A 20,678-nucleotide genomic window follows, 5' to 3' on the forward strand; every position below is an offset into this window, starting at 1 on the left:
TATATATATATATATATTCTGTTATCATGTTTCTTTGTTTTCAGAGAAGGAGGAGAGAATCGCTAAAGAAAAAGAGCTTGGCATTTATAAGGAGCAGAAGGTAAGACTTCCTTCCTGTGTAATCCTTTGTTACCTCTTTATGGTAAAATGTTCTAGTTTGTGCGTTGGTTATGGTTTATTTCATTTCAAAGTAAAACACTTTAAAGGTAAGTCTGCCAAATCGAATTGTTTGTAGTGAATGATGGAATGGTAAATCTGTACTTTCTTATGTCTCTGTAGTGCGAGAATGGAGGGTTTAAAGCCAGGGAACCCAACCGGCACAGAACAAAAAAATACATTCCGTCATATAGAGGTGTATGGGGGAAAATAAAAAAGCTTTAGCATAGGTTTAGATAGAACTCCAAAATAAATATTAATCTATCTTGTCTGCCATGTATATCATAACCACTTTTCTAGCTCCCTCCTTGTGCCAAAGTCAATACACACACACACAGACACTTGCAAACCCTCCTGAAATGATGGCAGTGGTACACACCTAGTGGGTGACCATAGGAAAAAATATAGCTGCTCATGTATAACTTTTTTAGTCATCTGTGCTACCAGCCTTCAGATTGGACACTGAAGAAGCCATAGTAATTGGTGGGTTAACTTCTGCGCTCTTCTCCCTGTTGTACCAGCTGGGTTAAAAAAATAAATTTATTGATTTATTTCTTTTAAGTGAAAGTAGTAATAAATCCACTTTTTCTAAAAGAAAAAAAAATGAATTCTACAAAACAACTAAACATTCCTCAGTACTTTTTCTTTTAATGTGTGCAGAAACACATTCTTAACTGTTCAGTGCTGCAGTTCGGAGTTCCACAGTCCTGCTTTCTCCTACTTATGGGTAGGGGAACACATGCCCTTCACATGCTCAGTTCATTACTCACAGTGCATGCTCAAGCCGCTGTGAATCATTCCCTGGGAGGATGGGGAAAAGGGAAGGGGCTTTGGGCCACAACTGTTATTTTTAATGCAAGATAGAGAATGCTCTGTATTGGCAGCTGGGATCACGCATGCAAAGGTGGCTCTATGGTACCCTGTAAGGGGATGGAACCACCCAATAACAGCACTCAGTGAAGGGGAAGACAAGGACTTGCAAACAGACCAACACTTAGCATTTTTGCATGTCTGTTGTTAATCTAAGTGCTGAGGTCTGCAGTATTATTATTATACAGGATTTATATAGCGCCAACAGTTTGCGCAGCGCTTTACAATATAAGGAAGACATTACAATTCAAGACAAGATGGTAAGGAGGGCCCTGTCTCTGAGGGCTTACAATCTAAAAGGGAGTGGCCAGTGATACATGAGGAGGTTTAATAACATTTTATTTAAAACTCGATTACAAGGTTGTTGTTTTTTGGGGGGGGGGTTTTTGGAGTTCAGTGTTCATAAAAGAGATTGGAAGCAACTGAACTGAACAACTGAAGTTATGGTAATGCCGCAGCAGTTTTGAGCAGGCTGGTACACAGATTGGTAGGATGGTAAATAGGAAAGTGTAAACCATTATCACGTCATTCTGGCAGGACAAATGTCTGTCATGGTTGAGGCCCTTGTGAAGACTCACTGTTACACACACACTTTGTCCCTGGAGAGCCCCAGACACACAGGCTTCGGCTATCATCATCTTTTGTCTTTCTTTTTTCTAGCTAGATGACATGCACATTTATGTTCACAAATAACGCAAGGATGGTAATCTCTTCCTTAAAGTGGACCTAGAATCCAATATGTTTTTTTCATGTGTAAGCAACACTAGACTCGGGAGTTAAATCTTAAAAATGCATTAAAGTACCTTAACTATTATCATAAATGTATCTTATTTGTGTATCGCTCGGCTGTAGATCCTCCAATCATCTCTGAATTGGTGCTGACACTGTCCTTCCTTCTGGAGGGGGGCTATTTTTGTTCCCCATGGTCCCTGTGTGTGTTGTACAGTAGTCACCGCTCCAAGCTCACTCCCGTGCTGGACCACAATCTCATGTTTAGATAGCTAATTTGTATTGAAGTTATAGTTCTATCACATGAGTGAGCTTGGAGCGGTGACTACAACACACACAGGGACCATGGGGAACAGAAGTAGTCACCCTCCAGAAGGAAGGACAGTGTCAGCACCAATTCAGAGATGATTTGAGGATCTATAGCTGAGTGATACACAATTAAGATACATTTTTGTTAATAATTAAGGTACTTGAATGTATTTTTAAGATGTAACTCCTGAGTTTAGTGTCACTTTAAGCTCATACATGATGAGCAATGTGTAAGTCTATATATTACCTCTCACATAGATCACAGAACTCCCTGACAATGCCTTCATTAGCTCCAGAAGGACAGAGCCATCTTTGTTCAGGCACTATCTAAGTTTTTATCTGCTCCCTGGACTGAGATGCTGGCAGAGATAACACAATAGTGTACATCCTGGTTCCTTTGCAGTTCTTGGCTGATTCACAAATGTCTGACACATATCAGACACCTCTGCAGCCTCTCACCTTGAGGTTCAGTCAAATGACTATGCCTAGGCTGCATTGATTTAATCCGTATTAATTGGAGGCTGCCGTATTTCTTTATAAATGATCTTACTTATTTTTGAATTGTGTGTTTTTTGGCTTCTTTCCTTTGCAGTTCATTTCTCAGTGTCCTGCAAAGCTGCCAGCCACAACCTCGGTCCCTAATAATAAAAAATAATATTGTTTTGTTGTATTTTGTTCGGCAGCTTTAAAGCTGTGTGCCTGCTAGGAGTCCCCTTTCTTGCAGAGTGCTCAGTTCCTGCTCTGGGCTTTGAAGAGTGGGATCTGGAATTTCTGACCTAAAGGATACTGAGACTTCAAAGGCAGAGGAGGTCAGGATGTAGAAAAAAGAGAAAATGGGAGCTGATAGAGTGAGGCGGGGCTGCTGGACTCAACAACCTTAAAAATAGGAAACTCTAGTATGTTTTATTTTCTGTTCTCAATGTAGGAACAACTCGAACCCACTGCTTGTTCTCACTCTGCCAACCATCTTGTAAAACATCCAGAGGCTTAACAAGGCATGTTGTTATAAACACGTGTACGTAATTCAAAGTAGTGCTTTTTTTTAAAGGATTAGGCTTGCCATAGATGGGCAAATAGCTCCCCAAAACTAGCCTATGCCTGATTAACCCCGACCTTACCGCTGAGAACCTTATAATGCACAGATTTTTAAACAATTTATAAGGGCCCGTTCACAGCAGCCTCAGCAAGTTCCGAGGCCGATTGTGGCCGGAACGCACTGGATCACATTCCAGCCGCCTCACTTTGTTTTGGGGCAGGAGGGGGCGTGGCGGTGCATTAAACTCAATGGTACTGTAGCCACGCCCTCCAGCCGCAATACGATCGGGCGCATGGGAACGCGTGGCACATTAGTGCCTGCGTTCCGGTCCGGTGCAGTCGGAATGCGATCCAGTGTTCTCTGGCCACAATTGGGCCAGAATGCACTGAGGCTGGTGTGAACTGGTCCTAATTGTTACTTAACTGCAGCAGAGAAAATAAATCAGGTGTCCTGTCCTGCTAGACAGGGCTGCACTTTGTGGCAGAGCTGTCTAAATCTTAAAACTGTATGGACAGTAATACAAATCATTTGTCAGGTAAAACAGCTCCCATGTAGGTATTTTCACCTGTGTTTTTGGCCTGGAGATCAGTATTAAGGAAGCGATCTCAGCACTTAAGTTGCCAGCTCAGTTCTCTGCAGTAGGAGTAAGACCCCAGGAATAAATTGGATGGGGGTGGGGGGCAAAGCAGGGAACCATAGCATAGAGATCTCATCAGAAGCTCAAAAAAGTTGTTGGATGATTTAGCTACTTATCTACTGAAATGGCAGGAAATACAAGACTTATGAAGTAGTGTTATTATTCCAACTACTACAGGTATTTATATAGCGCGGACAATTTTGCACAGCGCTTTGCATAGCGGCACATGCACATCAGTCCCTGCCCTCAAAGATACTTACAATCTAAGGTCCCTATCTCACATGCATATATACGGGGCCAAATTAGACAGGAGCCAAATAAGCTTCCAGCTTGTCTTTGGAGTGTGGGATGAAACCCATGCAAGCACAGGGAGAACATGCAAACTCCTTGTAGATAGTTACCTGGCTGGGATTCGAACCGGGGACCCCCAGTGCTGCAAGGCAGATGTGCTAACCACTACCTCTTGTCCAGTAATCTTGTTGTAGGAAGCAATACAAATATATGGCTAAATATTCTCAAGAACTGCAACCAGTTTGATCAATTTAAGTGTTATTGGGCTCAGTAAGAGTTCACTTATGAGTCATAGTCAACATTAGTAATTGCTTTCTCGCATGTTCTGATTGGAACTGCAGTTGTTTCCATCTCTTTATAGAACAAGGAAAGATATCTTCACATTACATGTGGCAAACATTGGCCTCATCTGGAAGAAGTCAAGGTCAACCTTGGGGGAGCCTTGGGGATGACATTCTAAATACACTGCCTTGGGGATGACATTCTAAATACAAACAGTATATTCCTTTATATACATTCTTCCTATGACAGCCATCCCTTTGAACACATTTCTATATACAATAAACCATATATTTTAAATAGCACTTTAACGTACTAACGCAACTGCATTGCACTGCAAAACAATGAGCGTTAACACGCTACCATACATGATGGAGCGCTGTGTTGGGAAAAATGGTGCAGTTCAGTTTTGTCTGCCATAATCCACCTCCAAGGAGTGATTGGTGGCCTTAATATCAGCCACCTGGGGATAGCAGTTTCACGGATCTATGACTTGCTTAATGTGTCTCTAATAATAATATAGATGTTTAAATGTTGCTGAAATAGTCATAATATCCACTTTGCACCTTTGCAGTTTTCTCTCCCGTTCATTGAAGGACACAGGGCAACAGATCGTAGATCCTGAATGGTAGGGTATATCGCCACCTGCAGGAGTAGGACGCTAGGCACATAACAAAAAGACAAGACAGCCTAGGGGCGGCCCCTGCTGGTGGCCCAACCCCTCACTTGCTGACAAGTCTCCAGTTTTTTTGCCTAGCGTCAGGAGTAAGGAGCTAAAAAATTACCAGTCGACAGTCGGTGGATCCGGGGGAGTGGTCTCTTCACCCGGAGGTTTTTTAGCAGCTCTGTCGTCGCTGGGGGACGAAGAGAAAATGATTTTACGGTGAGTACAAAAATCCTATTTTTTGTGGTTTTAATTATCCAGTGTGACATTTTTTAATCTATGTATGATCTCTGGGGTGTTAATGTGACATTTTCAGCTGCACTAGATCTGTTTGTGATAGTTATAAAATTTGCCATTCTTTAGAAACCAATTGAAATGTACAGTGTCTGCGTCGAATCGGCATCAAATCAATACAACATTTCTGCTTTGTCTGATCTAAAAATGGCAGACACTTTGAGCCATGCAGAAATGCTCTCACTACTGATCTAATCAATTGGCTTTCTTGACCCATACTCCTCCTTCAGTGTACAATAAAAAACAAACTGCACACCTGGTGTGATGTGACCTTCCCCCCATATAATATAAGAGAAGGACAAAGTACAAATATGGCACTGCACTAAAGAGCTCTCAATTCAGACAAAATGAAACATTTATATGGCCATGCTGCACAATATATTTTAATGATTTATTACTTATTGGGATTTGCCAAAGTCTTCAGTATGCTGTTGAGCCCCCCACGGTTAACAGAGCCAACCTTGGACCTAAAAACACCACCATCCATGCACGTGTCTATACCAAACAAGGACAATTTCCTAAAGGGCATAAATCCCAACCAGTACCTGTCCAGGACAATTAATCAACTGTATTATGATACTTATTCTGGCGAAACATGAGACAGAGTTACAGTTTACTGTAGTAAAGTCTCACTATAGCAGTGATGGCCTCCAGAACTATGTAGAAAGGAGGTATATCTTTGATTAAAGCAAAAAAAACAAATCTATGGTTTACCTAAAACGTCTGTCTCCTTTTAAACCAAGAAAAACTATTAACTCAGTTAAACAACAGGGTTCCTGTATTGTTTTACTGCAGCCCTGACCTTAAATGGTTTCCATGGGGGTTTAAAAGAAAGAAACCGGGTAGGAACTAAAAAGGCATTGTATTCTCCCCATGTGATAGCATAATATTATTTAATACATAGTATTATTTTATTATTAAAAGCTGATGGACAGATATGGTAAAGTCATCTTCCCTACTATGCACATCTTATATTTTGAATGTTTAATTAGTAATATTTGCCTCTTTACCGTGACACGCTGTGTCCCAATTCTTGTGCCTTCTTCATTGAGTAGGATTAGGAAGGGTCCTTCAAGTGTTTAGATCACTGCCTAAATGACTTGGATGCTTCCTGTTGGCTATCCAGTAGTGTGGTTCTTAGTAGTAGTGTAGATCCTGAAGACTGGAGTAGAGAGATGACTTTAGGTGAAGACAACCAGCCTACTGCAGGGCAGGATCCACTGGTCATCACTTCCCGAAGCAGAAGCGGCAAGGGACGACGCAGATGATGCACTCAGGTGAGAATAAAAAAAAGGGCTTCATAGGGTGTTTTTATTGCCATAACTGCTAAATGAGTGAGAGTGGGATCTCCTATGGCAAAAGATGGGCTTTATTTAAGACAGTAGCATGATACTGTCATTGTGCCATGACCATGAAGAAGTCAATATTAATGATTAGTGATGAGGTGATCTTGGTTCAAACCCAGTTAATTTGAGTGTGCCCAAGCCCTATGAAAAGTATGGCTGCCTACTGGCCAAATGCGGAGAGACACATTCTCCACCCAGCAGCTATATGTCACAAATAGGTGGGGAATGCCCCCATCGCAACTGTTGTCACTGATACGGAAGGGGGAGTAGTGGTCACTGTTTTGAGAGGGGTTGGGTGAATTTGGGAGAACTGGGCTTGCACAAAGCCCAGACTCTTCTCTTCTAATGAATATCAGGCAGTGGCAACTTATAACAAGGCCAGAATGGGCGATTGCCTGGGACGCATGGGAAGAAAAGTTTGGTACTTTGTGCTCTTCATAGTTACTCCATTTCATCTTTTTAAGTCATTAGACTTTTTTTTTTCATTCTGTGACCAGCAATGGCAGCCTTTGTATTGCTCTCAGTAATGGTTTCCTTTAAGATTATCAAAAATTCTTATTCAATACATATACACTCCTGGAAGCATTGTCTCCATATTATCTGCTATCTTCATATGAGATGTTTGCAAATAGTATACCACTGCCTAGGATCCAAAATCAAATACTCCAAATTCTTCAGAATGTTTCAAGAACCCATGTTGGAGCAAAGCACAAATGTCTGTGTACATTGACCCTTGTATTATATTATCCAATTAAACTGACAGGGGGCCAATAAACCTAATACCAGTCTGGGGATCACGGTACAGATAACCCGCTGCTGGCATCAGGTACTACCACGTATTCCTGCCCATAGATTTTACCACGGCTGCTGTATGTCCTCTGTTTTATGTACTTGAGTTTTTAGCACTGCTGCCAACTACTAGTCTTGTAAAGATTTTCCCCTAGACGTGTTCTATTTTCTAGGCTGTAATGCTTTATATTGAACATATATTTCTATCTGTTTTTATCCTCTAGGCATAGAATCTAATATTTATTAAAGATTACTTGGAGTACAAAGATATTACATCGTAGTCCTGTTCACTGAACACGATAAGAATTTTACTGCTATGAGGTTCATGTACAATAGATCACTGTAAACGCATCATGTTCAAATATAAACCAGCCTAGCAGCAAAGTTTGTCCCTGGAAAGTATATGGATTTTTTGGCAGCTGCACAAGTGAGGATATTCCCTAGTGTGAAATTATGGCTTTATATCTCTAGGTATTGTTCCTTGGTGTATGTGTATGCACCAATAGTTTCTGGAGCAGCCGTACATGGCAACCAATCAGCTTCTCTCTTTCATTTTCAAATCTTAACTGAACAAACTGAGGAGCGAAGCTGATTGGTTGCCATGCAAAGCTGCTCCAGATTTTGTTTGTTCCAGTTTTGATAAATCCCCCCCGCCTATTGTTTCAACAAACTAAATGACATTCAGTTAGAATTTAGATCTACTTTATTTTTCTTCTATGTCTCACTGACATGGGATGACAAGCATGCAACAAATGAAGTCCGGACTCCAGTACTGCTCACTTGTTTCAGGCCCTTGACTCACTGGGTACTAAAGCCAGAATCGGGATAATGACCCTTCTGCTGCCAATTTAAAATCAATCTAACAATAGCGTTTTTTTACACTGAAGTTTCCTGTCAAGTCCTAAAAGAATTTCCTTTTTCGGCTCTGAAAGAGAAGCGGGTGAGAATCCACTTTGTATGTTTGAGTTTAAGAAACATGTCAAGTGACATGATCTGTTACGCTGTGAAATCTCAGTTTAGATACAAAAGGGAAGCGGAGGATAAAGGTGTAAAGGAACAGATGGCAAAGCTGTTTGCCTGGCACAGAGGATGGTAGGACTAATCTTACGGGTAGAGACTTTGTAATGAATTATCTCCATGAGCTGGTCAAGGTGATTTGTATTTTCTGAATGTCTTATGTCAAGATTTGTGCCCCTGCGGTCATTGAAATGCAGCCTGTTGGCCATTTGTCTCCGGGGAGTTTGTTGGCAAAAGGCTCATGGAGCATGCTGGGAAACTGGTGCAATATACTTTATCAAAAGCACGTTTTGCTCGTACAGAAAGTTTGACCGTATCGTAAACCAATGTGGAGGTAAACGGTTGTGGTGTTCATGACAACAAACTAAATTAACGCTGTTGTTTCCTAGTGCAGTTTTAAAAATGAAATGAGAGTAGTTGTTTACTATGTGCAGCACTTGTGATTGTTCTTTGCAATATTATGCACGCTGTCATTTTCCTGAACATCTTGATATTAATCTAGCCACACACACGTGGACAGATTTGGTCACCCAACACCTTCTCAGCTCACTCATTAATGGCCAGGATTACCAATGTGGGCGTTTTGATGGGGTACCAGATACCTCTTTCATGCCGTTGTCAATAGAAGCAGTCATATGAGAACCAGATACGTAAAATTGTGTGTCCCTTGTGTGACCTCATCTTCTATCCTGGCCTTTTCATATGCGAGTAGTCTCATGTCAGAGAATACTTATAGGAGAAACCATTATAAGTATGTCATAAATTGCATTTCCTTGGTCCTGCATGGGCAGCTGTAGGTTGGCTATAGATGAGTTAATTTCTCATTGATTGTAGGATCATCTATAGACCAGCCCAACCTCAATGCGATTTCAGGACTGCTGAAACAATGATTTTTCTCTCAGGAACTCAGAGGTTCTTGAAGCTGAGTTCCAGGCAAACAGTTTAATACACAGATGAAATGCATATATGGAAGCTGTTTTACCTGTCTAAAAGGATTTGTATTTCTGGCCATTCAGTCCGGAGATTTACACATCTTTGCTACACAACACAGCCCTGTCTGGCAGGAAAGGGACCAGATCTTTTCTGGCTGCAGTTTCACTTACACTTACATTCCTTCTTCCCTCCTCCACTCTGAATTGACAGTGAAAGGAAAAGTAGCACGCTGACAAGTTCATCTCTGTATCTCTCTTCTCCTATCAGCATGCTCATTGCTGATCCTTGTGCAGCTTGTCCCTCCTCTTGCTCTGCCTTACACTAACTGCAAGAAGCTAATACCATGTCAATCCTAGGTACTTACACTATTTGCATTTAAAGATACATTTAGGAAGATATTCTTAAATACAGGGCCACATTATTTGTGTCTTTTACACCTGCCTTATTAATATTTAAAGGAGAACTATGGGGTAAGTGCTTTTCCCCATAGTTCTCTTAAGGGTTACAAGAGGACATATGCTAAAGCTCAGTATATAGCGAGCTACAATTTCATTGTCACAGGTCGGCTCCTACTATGAGGATGAGTGGAAATCACTCACCTCATAGTTGTTTTTGAAGCTTGAAGTATTATTACGTACTTCCAATGCTTAAAGGCGTTCTAAAGCCTCAATTTTTTGCCTCTATCTACTGCTAGCAAGCAGTAGATATAGGCAAAAAGTTGGGGGGAAAAATGGTTTAACAGCGGTTAAAAATTACCCCGTTTTCGCCGCGTGCTCCCGCCAGAGAATCCGAAAATGCTCGGGCGGCCGCAAAGCATCTTGGGGCGGGCGCATGCGTAGTTCCGATTTTCGACTGGGAGAGCAGAGACGCAAGGTAAGTCTATGGACGCGTGCACCCGCATGCAGACACTGCTGGATAGGAAGTGCCAGCAAGGACAGAGGAGCCAGCGCTGGATCGGAGAGCCGCCGCACCGCTGGAGGGACAGATGAAAACATCAGGAAAGAAGAAGAAGAAGATTGGATTAAGAGACATCATTTAAGGTAAGTGCTAACATTAACATACATGTCAGTTGCCGCTCGGGTGTTAATTGCTTTACCACTTGATTAATACACACAACACTTAGACCAGTCACATTGCTTTAGGGGGTGGAGCTGTGTTGGCTTACCTGAGTCACAGGAGCAGACCAAAACAGATGGCATATTGAACCAATAATTTTATACACAGTATCTAAAACCATTCCGTTCTTTCATGGAACTGGTGCCTCCTTGTCTCTCCCATTCTCTGATCAGTGGTAATGTTGAACGTTGCTTTGTTTGACCTTGAAAGCTCCTGTTCATTAATCACAATATATCAAATGCTGCCATACAACAAAACCTGTTAAATTATCTGATACATTTAAGCCAAAACTAGAACAATTTAATTATTAACAGCTGCTCACGTTGCATGACCAGTTTGGCTAGCTGATGTAAAGTGTGTCCGTTCATTATAAGCGACATAGCTTGATTGGATTTGCCTTGATCTGGCTAATCTGGCCATAACGGATGGGGGCTATGATTGTTCTTTTCTGAATGATGATACTCTTGGGAAATCTCTCCATGCACATCAACTATTCCATGCATGGAGTATTCTGGAGATGCTGGGTCTTGCCTTAGAAAATGCCAGACGTGCTCTTCATCTAGCACAAACTCTGGGTAGACATGATGTAGACCTAAGCCCAGTCACTTAAATCTCATAGAAGCTTGAGCATGTTCATATCTTTACAAAAGTTGTTTTTAATATGTTTATGTATTTAGCTTTCATGAAAATGATATTCAGTGACCCTGCCATGGTCCTTTTTCATGTACGAGAAATGTGCCGTTATGGAGCAACCGGACATTCAGAGGGTCAGTCAAGCACCAACAATTATTACGACAGATAGTAAACCAAGGGGACCGGTTGTTATCTGGGGCATTAAGGCTCTGAGTAGAATTTTAGCAGGTTGGATTGTTATTGCCTAATGTTGATTTCAAGGTTGTCCCATGTGCAAGAAAAAAAAAAAAAAGAGAAAGTGTCAGGGAAGCAGTGTAGCAGGTTCAGGAAGGTTCAGAGATGGGGGCTAAGGTTCATATGGCTGGGGATGTGGGAGAGGGACTGGTGCCCATGTGATGGAGCTTACGTTAATACTATGCAAAGGTGTCATTGTCATTGAAGAGAGTTCCTAAAATGAGTGGAGCCCATAAAAGTGATCCAGATATGGAGATATATTGTTTGAATCTGTCATGTAAGAAGGCTGTCAGTTCCTCCACGTGCTGAAGGTTGGTAATTTCAGTGACCCTTTCTTTAATTAAGTAAATCTCCAATGATTTGGGATTGTGGCTCTGACGGCTAAGGGGTAGAAGTGTAGTATGCCTTCCTTAGCAATAGAGAAAGGAACTGGGAGGCACTGAGAGAAGCACACTTTTTGGTGTTTTTAAGACTTTAAGGCCTGTGTGCTGTTCATAGATAGTAAAGTGTTTAGCATGGTGACGTGCAGGAATTGGTTGGAGGGGACTATTTTCCTTCTGGTGGAAGGGTATTTATACCAACGTGTTACGATCTTAACGTTTCTCTTCTGGCCCTTTTTCCAAGCAGAAATGTGATTAAGAGTGGTGTTCTTCTCTTGACTTAGGATAATAGAAATTTGGGTGATTGTGTGTGTGAGGGTTTCAGATTGCAAGTACAGAGTCTCAAAGGGGGAAAGATCTGTAGAATGAGGTCACTGGCCATCGAGTTGATTAGGACAATTCCACAATTGAAACTATTTGAGGCAGTGGCCGAGATGGGAAGCCAACTCTGAAGTGAGAGTGCTTAAGGAGCCCAAGCATCCATTTCTTAGAGCCCTGGCTGTCGGAGAGTGAGCCATACCTGACCAGCATAAGAAGATGGATACATGAAGGCCCAGGGATGTAAAGCCAAGTATCCCAGTATTGGTGCAATAGGGTACAAATTTTTAAAAGAAATAAAAACAAGAGAGTTTACATTTTTGTAGAATGAGGGAGGGGGTGCTGCAGATCATATGGGGGGGGGGCAGCTAACCTGGAGTTGAATCCATTATAAGAGGAAGGGGCGTTGAAGAGTATTCTAGTAGGACCCACAGTTTGTATGTGCTATAAAATATCTAGTCAATGACGTGTCAGTAGTGCATACTTGTAATATACAGGAGTTCTCATTGAGAGAAACCTAAGGCTCCTGATTGTTTGCAGCAGACTAACAAGTCATATCGCAAGCAAGGTGGTGAGTGGACTAATATTCCTGTTGAGGCTCTTCTGACAGTGTCTGTGACTGCTTCATAGACATTAGATTATGGCCTGGATCAGGAGTTTGTCATCTAATGGTTATAGGCATCTTTAAGTTCACCCAGAATGATTATTTCAGCCTTGCTGTGTTTCTCAATGACAATGGTGCAGGTACAGAAGTCACAGAGATATTATATGAGACGGATGTCATTGAAGAAGACAAGAATCAAGCAGGTGATTAAACTTGCCTATAGGATTTAGATGGCCATATAACCAAGTTAAATGGTTTATTTCTCTCCAATACATTTTTATCACAAAGTCAGTAGGTATATAGTGTAACAATTGAAATGTGAGATTTTCTGGTTACAATATCTGTGCTGCGTAATGAGTAATAACCTAAAGGTACATTTGTATTTTTGGTGGTATAACATATTGATTGCCGGATGTTACACTGTTATATAGTTATCTGCTAATCATATCAAATTTTACACATTTATTACAATAGTTGTGAATTGGATTTATTTCTCAGACTATGTATAACATTACATTATTCTCAATTAGGATGTTGTCCAAAAACATGAAATATGAAGGTAAATAGAGAGATGAAGGGGGAATTAGAGGGATAAGGGGCAGAGATGAAGGGAATGTCAAGAGGGATAAATTGGAGATATAAGATATATGTCTGTGGCTGTGAAAGTGTTACACATGTTCTGTGGGGCCCCTCTCCTAGGCTTATACTCACCTGTCACAAATTCTGTAAGATACCTGCTGCGCGGCCCATCATTGCTGCACAGCTGCTTGTCAAAGCTTTGCTGGGCCTGCTCATGCACAGTACATTCTCTATTAAATCATATAGAGAGCAATTACTGTGTTCCAGCATAGTATAAACTCTCCATAGGATTCAATGGAGAGTGTGCAGTGCATAAGCGGGCCAGCCTGCAGGATTTGGAAAAAAAAAAAAGCTGCTATACAGCACTGAGGAGCTGCAAAGGTGGCTGGTGGCTAGGGGACCCCCACAGAACATGTCTACCAAGAGAGCAGTTTGAAAGGCAAAGGAGATGTTTCTCAAAATATGATCATATGTAATGTTGGCCCTCAGGGGATCGGGTTCTTTGAAAACTTTGTCCCTGAGCCTGTTAGGTTTGCTGTTATTTTCTTGTTCATCATTGACCAGGTAACTCGGGTTTTGGCTTCTTTATAACTTAAAGTTTTGGATTTCCATGCTTCGTTACATTCCTTTTTCACATCCTACTTGATATTCCATATTAATATTTTTCAAAGAGTTCTATTTTAGAACATGTATAAATATATATTACATATGAGTTTATATTCTACTATACAGCCAAAGAAGCCTTCTAAACGCAGAGCTCCTATCCATGCCAGCACAGCCGGGGAAGCCATTGAGAAAATGCTGGAACAGAAGAAAATCTCCAGCAAGATTAACTACGATGTGCTGAGAGACCTCAACAGCAAGGGGGGCAGCACTCCGAAACAGGAGAAGACCGAGCAAGATGTCGGCATCACAGAAAGCAAGCTCTCCCACCGGAAATCAGCAGCCAATAGAAACCTTACCATGTCCCTTAACAACACAAACAAAAGGTATTGTACCCTACCCTACTGTATTCAAGTGTGTGGATCAATGGAGTCCTCTCATTTCTTCGGAGGACCTTGTGGTACTATTTGTGTGAAATACACTGACAGCTGTTTGCATATTATGAATTATAGTGATGAAGAAGTCAACCAAGTTTTTTGAATAGTTGTTTGTTTTGTTTTTGCCTTGTGTTCCTCCAATGGGGAGATTTCCATTTACTTCTTTTTCTGTTGACCGGTGCCATCCGAAATAGAAAGTGAGAAGAAATAAACACAGGCCACAAGAAAAGCGCTTTGTTGGTGGGATGGGGCTAGAAACTTTTTCTCCTGTACAAGTTGCTGGTGCCATCTGAGACGGGAAGTGGATTAAATTCCACTCCACTAAAGAGACACAGGCAACAATTAAAGTGACAGGACTCGGGAGCTAAAAATGCATTCAAATCCCTAACCATTAACAAAAATGTATCTTATTTGTGTAACACTCGGCTGTAGATCCTCAAATCATCTTTGAATTGCTGCTGACACTGTCCTTCCTTCTGGAGGGTGGCTACTTTTGTTCCCCATGGTCCCTGTGTGTGTTGTAAAGTAGTCACCGCTCCAAGCTCACTTCCATGATGGACTACAATCTCATGTTTAATTTACTAATTTGTATTGAGATTGTAGTCTCTCGAGCTTTTTTTTTTTTAAAAAAACCTCAACAATCCTCAAATGTAATGGACATATATAGCGTATATAATGATGGAATTAAATACAATAGCTTTGTTGACAAGTCATACAGAGAGACAACTAATAACCGTTTACTTGCCTTATTTTCCAGCCTATTAAGCACTGTTGCTGGTAGCTGCATTGTGCCCCAGTAATGGGTAATGAACATTTACAAGTAACAATAACATTCTGAAATAGTATACATTTGGATATTGCAGATGTAGTGTTTGGCAGGCAGAATGGAGCAATGCTTTCACTGTGCAGATGGTTTATATAGATCATAAATAAGACATTGCCTTTCAAAAATGTGCTCCGAAGTATGTTCAGTTATCAGGTCTCTATGTACTGCGGGCATTGTGCTAGGTGTACGCTGTGGGACAAGCCATAATTGTCTGTTAGTTACAGCAACTGGGTACTTTATGTGTTAATGAGTTGGCAGTGACAAGCACTGGGAAGTGAAGACAATTTGCAGAGCTGGTTACATAGATTTGAGAACTACGAATGTTGGGAACCCCTCAGTCAGATCTATTCAGATAAGTGCATCAGGGAAAGGGGTTTGAAAAAATAGAAACACTCTCTATCAAAGCAAGTATGGGCCATTCTCAGATCTGTAACGTAAACCTGAACTGGTCTAAATAGTTTTTAAACTTTAGATTTTTATTAAGTTATAAAATATCTGCAACACAAACAATGTTGACTACATTCGAATATAGATACAGGTTTGGCATTGTAGTAACTTTAAGACTTATATATCATCATCTACTAAACCTGGTAATTCTTCCGCCTTGGGGTCGAGAAGGCCAAAATGGTCGCAATGGAATGTAGCGGTAATTAAACCTCCCTATGCGAACCCCCCATTGGAAGTATACATGTCGATCAACAATAGCATAACTCTGAGAAGGAAATTATTATACTATAGGGAGTCTAGAAGGGTAGTAAAAGGGAAGGAGTAGGAAAAGATGGGCTGACGGGAGGAAAGGGCCTTACATATAAGTGAGGGTAGGGGATAGGAAGGACAGTGGGGAGGAGCTATGAATGCGCAGTCAGTATAATAGTGGCACATCGTGAAACATAGTAAAGTCAAACTACTCTCTCACTTTAAGCATCTTGTTTTTGAAACTGGATCCATGAGTCCCACCTCTTATGGAACAGGTTCTCAGATTTCAATCTATATGCTATTATTCGTTCGGTCTAAATAGTTTTTAAGGTTGCAACAGTGCTAATGTGTGAGTACCATATGGTACCTGCAAGTGCCGGTGTATAGTCTTTAAAGCCATACCTTTTGTCTCTGTGGAGCGTCCTTTGATCCTAGGCCCCAGGCTGTACATGGGCCCTCAACCTTTTCCCAAGTCAAGATAATATCCACCCCTCCTGTTTCTAAACCACACCCCTGCTCATTCAGCAGTCAGGTGCCAGAGCCTCCACTGCATACCTTAGTTCTGGGACAGAGGTGGTAGGGCTTAATCTCAGCTTGGGTTGAATTAAAGCCACATGTACAGCTCTGGTCTGGGGAGAGTTCTTTCTTTGTCTCTGGGACATTTTCTTAGCAAGGGCTCAGCAAAAACATGTTCTAACCCTTCTCTGCTCTGTCCAAAACCAAATGTTTTGTCTGGAATTCCATTTAACATCTCCTGTGTTTTGCCATCTTTAGTCATATGATACAACCTTGCATGTTCAAAAAAGAAGCATTTTTTGTTACATTTCTGCCTTGGCAGTAACAGCAGAAAGAAAAACATGAAGCGTCTGTTTCTTTCTTCCTTATACCATGAGCTGGCATCCGCGTGCACACATGTGGCTTCCATCACGTGGATCTACCTTATTCCCTCACAGTGTCTGTGTCGTCTTCCTCTTCTGATCTGCTTGCTTTCCACTTCATTGACATGACACTTAACATGCTGCAGTGTTATTGTGCTGAACTGCATGAAAGAGAGATCCTTCCTACTGGAAATGACAGACAGAGATGCCCAGTGATGTAGAAATCTTTGCACTGGAGATGTCGGAATGAGGATGGGGTTGTTCAAAGAGAGTTAATATGATTTATCGGGAAATTGTATTACACAGAGCAGGGTACTGCACTTTAAAGGAACACCAAATCGGGCTCTATCATGGAATATAGCTGATGCTTGTAGTCACTACTGTTTATTATTTAGTGTTATCACAGTGTATCATGTATAAGGACACTGCACACATAGGCTTGTTAACCACTTAAAGACCGGGGTGTTTACACCCCCTTCCTGCCCAGGCCATTTTTCAGTGTTCAGCGCTGCGATACTTTGACGTTTAATCCATCATGAAACGCTGTACTGAAATTATTTTTATACCATTTTTGGGGACAGATAAGAGCTTTCTTTTGGTGGTATTTAATCACCACTGGGGTTTTATTTTTTACTATATTAAGAAAAAATTACAGAAATATATATTTTTTTACATTGTTACATTATGTTATAGTACATTCAATATTACCACATTTTTTGGTAAAATATAAAAGACGGGGTCACATTGGGTAAATAGACACCAAACATGTCAAGCTTTAAAATTGTGCGCGCCCGCAAAATCGCAAAAACTACTATACCCAACATTGACCATAGGCGACGCTTTAAAAGCTTTTGCCGCTCATCAGTTTAGTGTTATCAGTGATTATTGGCCCTAGAATTATTGCTCTCACTGCATCATTTGCGGCGATATGTAACATGTGTGGCGTAATGAGCGCAATCGTAGTTTTCGCACGTATGCGCACCCGACGCATGTTTGCATGCATGTATGGGTGGTGACTTTACAAAAATGTTTGTTTTTTAAAAATTATTTTTCATGTGTGACTATAAAAAAATTTTGCAACTTTTTTTCCCCACTTTATTGCTATCACATAGGGGGTTAAGAAAACCCTCCTATGTGATAGCAAAGAGGATGTGACAGGTCCTCGTTATGGAGACATCAGGGGTCTCCAAGACCCCTAATGTCACCTAGGGACCCCCAGAGAAGCTGATGCAGCAGAGATCTGCTGCATCAGCTTCTCTTCAGCTTCTGATATACATCACTTCCGCATTCTGACAGTGGAGAGGGGACCGGAGGGAGATCGTGTACCGCTTTCCCTCTGATCCCCTGTCACAGAGCCACCATGCTGGTCCAAGGCTCGCACCGGGCACAGTGGAGCCCGGGACCAGTGGGAGGGGGAGGTTACAGAACGGCATGTTATACAAGCGATCCGCTGGCTCTATAGTTTATTGTTATATTGTTTCCGGCCTGGAGGCGGTTAAAGCTGAACTCCAGGCAAGCTGTAAAATACATATATGAAATACCAATAAAGCAGCTAATTTACCTGCCAAATGACTTCTATATCTGTCCTTTTCTGAGATGTACACAGCACTGCCACAGTTAAGTAACACATGCAGGTCTCTTCCTTCCCACAGCCTTTGACTGGACAGTAAAAGGAGAAGCAGCACACTGATGGGCTTATCACTCTGTTCCCAACTCCTATCAGCATATTCCTTGTTAGCACAAATTGATGCTCCTCGTGCTCTTTTTCCTTATCCCAGTTTGAGCTCTGCTGAACAGGGTTTGCAAGAGGCTGATATCTGATATCAAATGCAGGTACTTACACTGCTTGCATGTCAAAACACTTTTATATCTGCCTGGATTTGAACTCTAAAATGGACACTGCATTTTTCACGGCTGCTCTATAGATCGAGATCTGAGTGATCACAACTGAGCGATCTAGAGTGGCAAAGCCAGATGTCAATCAGGCAGTGGGGTGGATCCCAACAATATTGTTGGGATCTTTCCTGGCTGCAGCATGGCTCTGCACTGTCAGCATTTCGCAGACAGTAGGCCACTATATGCTAACGTTGGGTCACAGGAGGACACTTTAATAAATGTCCTCCTGTGACCCAAAAGAGAACTAAAGCCCCCCCAAAAAAAACTTTGTTTATAGTTCTCTTTTAACAAAAGGTTATGGGTGATGATTTGGAGACACATAAAGACCAATCAGCATCATCATAAAATAAACCTTGAAATATTGTTTCCAAAGGACAAAATTTGGAGGTTTTGTTTCGTCCCACTCCTAATATCTAACTTTAGAATCTAATATACAGAAGGGTTAAAGAGTTCCTGGACACAATGTTCACAGAAACATTCACAGATTTCTAAACGAATGAACAGCATCAAAGAGGGGCATCTTTTTGCCCAAAAGGTTTAAGTGAAGATACAATAGTTGAAGAAGCTGCTCAAGTGATGCCCAAAAAAATGATTTATATTGAAATGTTTTCATTGGATGATGGCGGTTGTCAAATCTCTTGAGATGACAAAAGACAAGATGAAGTTTGAACAATTGCTACTTTAGATACCAGAGATGTATAGGAGCAAGAAGACCTTGAAAGCCTGCATTCCCACACAGATGAAAGAAGGAACAGACAGTGTACACGAATGCTGGCACTGAAGTTTGTTAGAAAAAAACCGAAGGCACTTTCCATCAGAACAGTAGCAACTTCAAGGCTGGAAGGAGCATTCAGTCACTTGAGAGCTACAGAGCTGCAGCTTGATTTTGGGTTCATACCTTCATTCTTCTTTATGGGCACGTATTGATTCATAACCAGGATCTGGCTTTTGGCACGAAGGTCCAGCAAGCTATACCACCCTGAAACTCTGTTTTATCTGCTTGGTGATACTGCAATGGAGTTTTAAATGGGGAAAGTGTCATTCAACCTACTGAAACCTTTATTTCCATGTAACCTCTACAACAGTGTGGATCGTCTACCCTTTTGTTATTATTATCATTATTATTATTATTATACAGGATTTATATAGCGCCAACAGTTTGCGCAGCGCTTTACAATATAAGGAAGACATTATAAGTACAATACAATTCAAGACAAGATATAAGGAGGGTCCTGCCCGTGAGAGCTTACAATCTAAGAGGGAGGGGCAAGCGATACATGAGGAGGTAGCTGTGTGGGGATGAATTGTTTGAGAAAGAGTTCAGTGGTTAGTTTGAAGTGCGATAGGCTTCCCTAAAGAGATGAGTCTTTAGCGATCGCCGAAAGGCAGTCAGAGTGGGAGAAAGACAGACAGTTTGGGGATAAGGAGTTCCAAAGAATGGGAGAGGCTCTAGAGAAGTCCTGGAGCCAAGCATTTTATATTAATAAACATCTGGTTAGCCGTCCTTCAATGTCCCTTCTAACATTTGCAATGCACTGAGGCTGTTGGGGGTGGCATTTAATAGCATCTTCTGTTTTCTTGCCCTTTCAGGGGGTTGTTTCGGAAGGTTACAGGTTATTGCTGTAAAGTGTATTGCATTTTTTTATAATGCATATTTTTCAGGAAATGGTATGCGATGTAAACCCTGACAGCCTCCTCAGAGGGGTTAATATATTCCGGGCATCGCTAATTTCATCATCTGCCTTAGGAACGGAGTCCCACTAGAGAGTCGGCCTACTTGATATTTTCTTTTATCTAGCTGTCAGACTTGTCTTGTCCGTTTCAGATCTATCACTGAGCTGAGGGAAATGAAAATCCCCCTCGTGTATAGCACACTGCCTCAGATTCTGCTTTGTTTTCCTTAGGCAGTGGGGGTCAAAGAAAGTTAATTTGATTTATCATAAAACTGCATTGCGCGCTGCAGTACACCGGGAAGTTAGTGGTGCAGTCAGGAGGAGGCTTTCCCGCTACCAGATGGATTAAAGCTATTTCTGATCCACGTACCTTGAATCTTTCTCTTCTTTCTTCTGTGCCACTGTCGGCTTCTTATAATATTGAATCGAACATTTTTCATTGAAGATGAGATTAA

General features: G+C 41.4%; 1 protein-coding gene across 1 annotated transcript in view; it reads left to right on the plus strand.

Moving 5' to 3' along the window:
* Positions 1-20,678, plus strand: part of BRF1 (BRF1, RNA polymerase III transcription initiation factor 90 kDa subunit) — a 295,119-nt gene that overhangs the window by 232,961 nt on the left and 41,480 nt on the right. Inside the window, exons 14-15 of the mRNA XM_018556478.1 lie at positions 45-100; positions 13,947-14,203. Of these exons, the coding sequence (XP_018411980.1) occupies positions 45-100; positions 13,947-14,203 (313 nt within the window). The remainder of the gene's footprint in view (positions 1-44; positions 101-13,946; positions 14,204-20,678) is intronic.

This window comes from Nanorana parkeri, unplaced genomic scaffold (genome assembly GCF_000935625.1).
Source record: "Nanorana parkeri isolate BGI_ZX_2015 unplaced genomic scaffold, ASM93562v1 scaffold12, whole genome shotgun sequence".
NCBI classification, from domain to species: Eukaryota; Metazoa; Chordata; class Amphibia; order Anura; family Dicroglossidae; genus Nanorana; species Nanorana parkeri.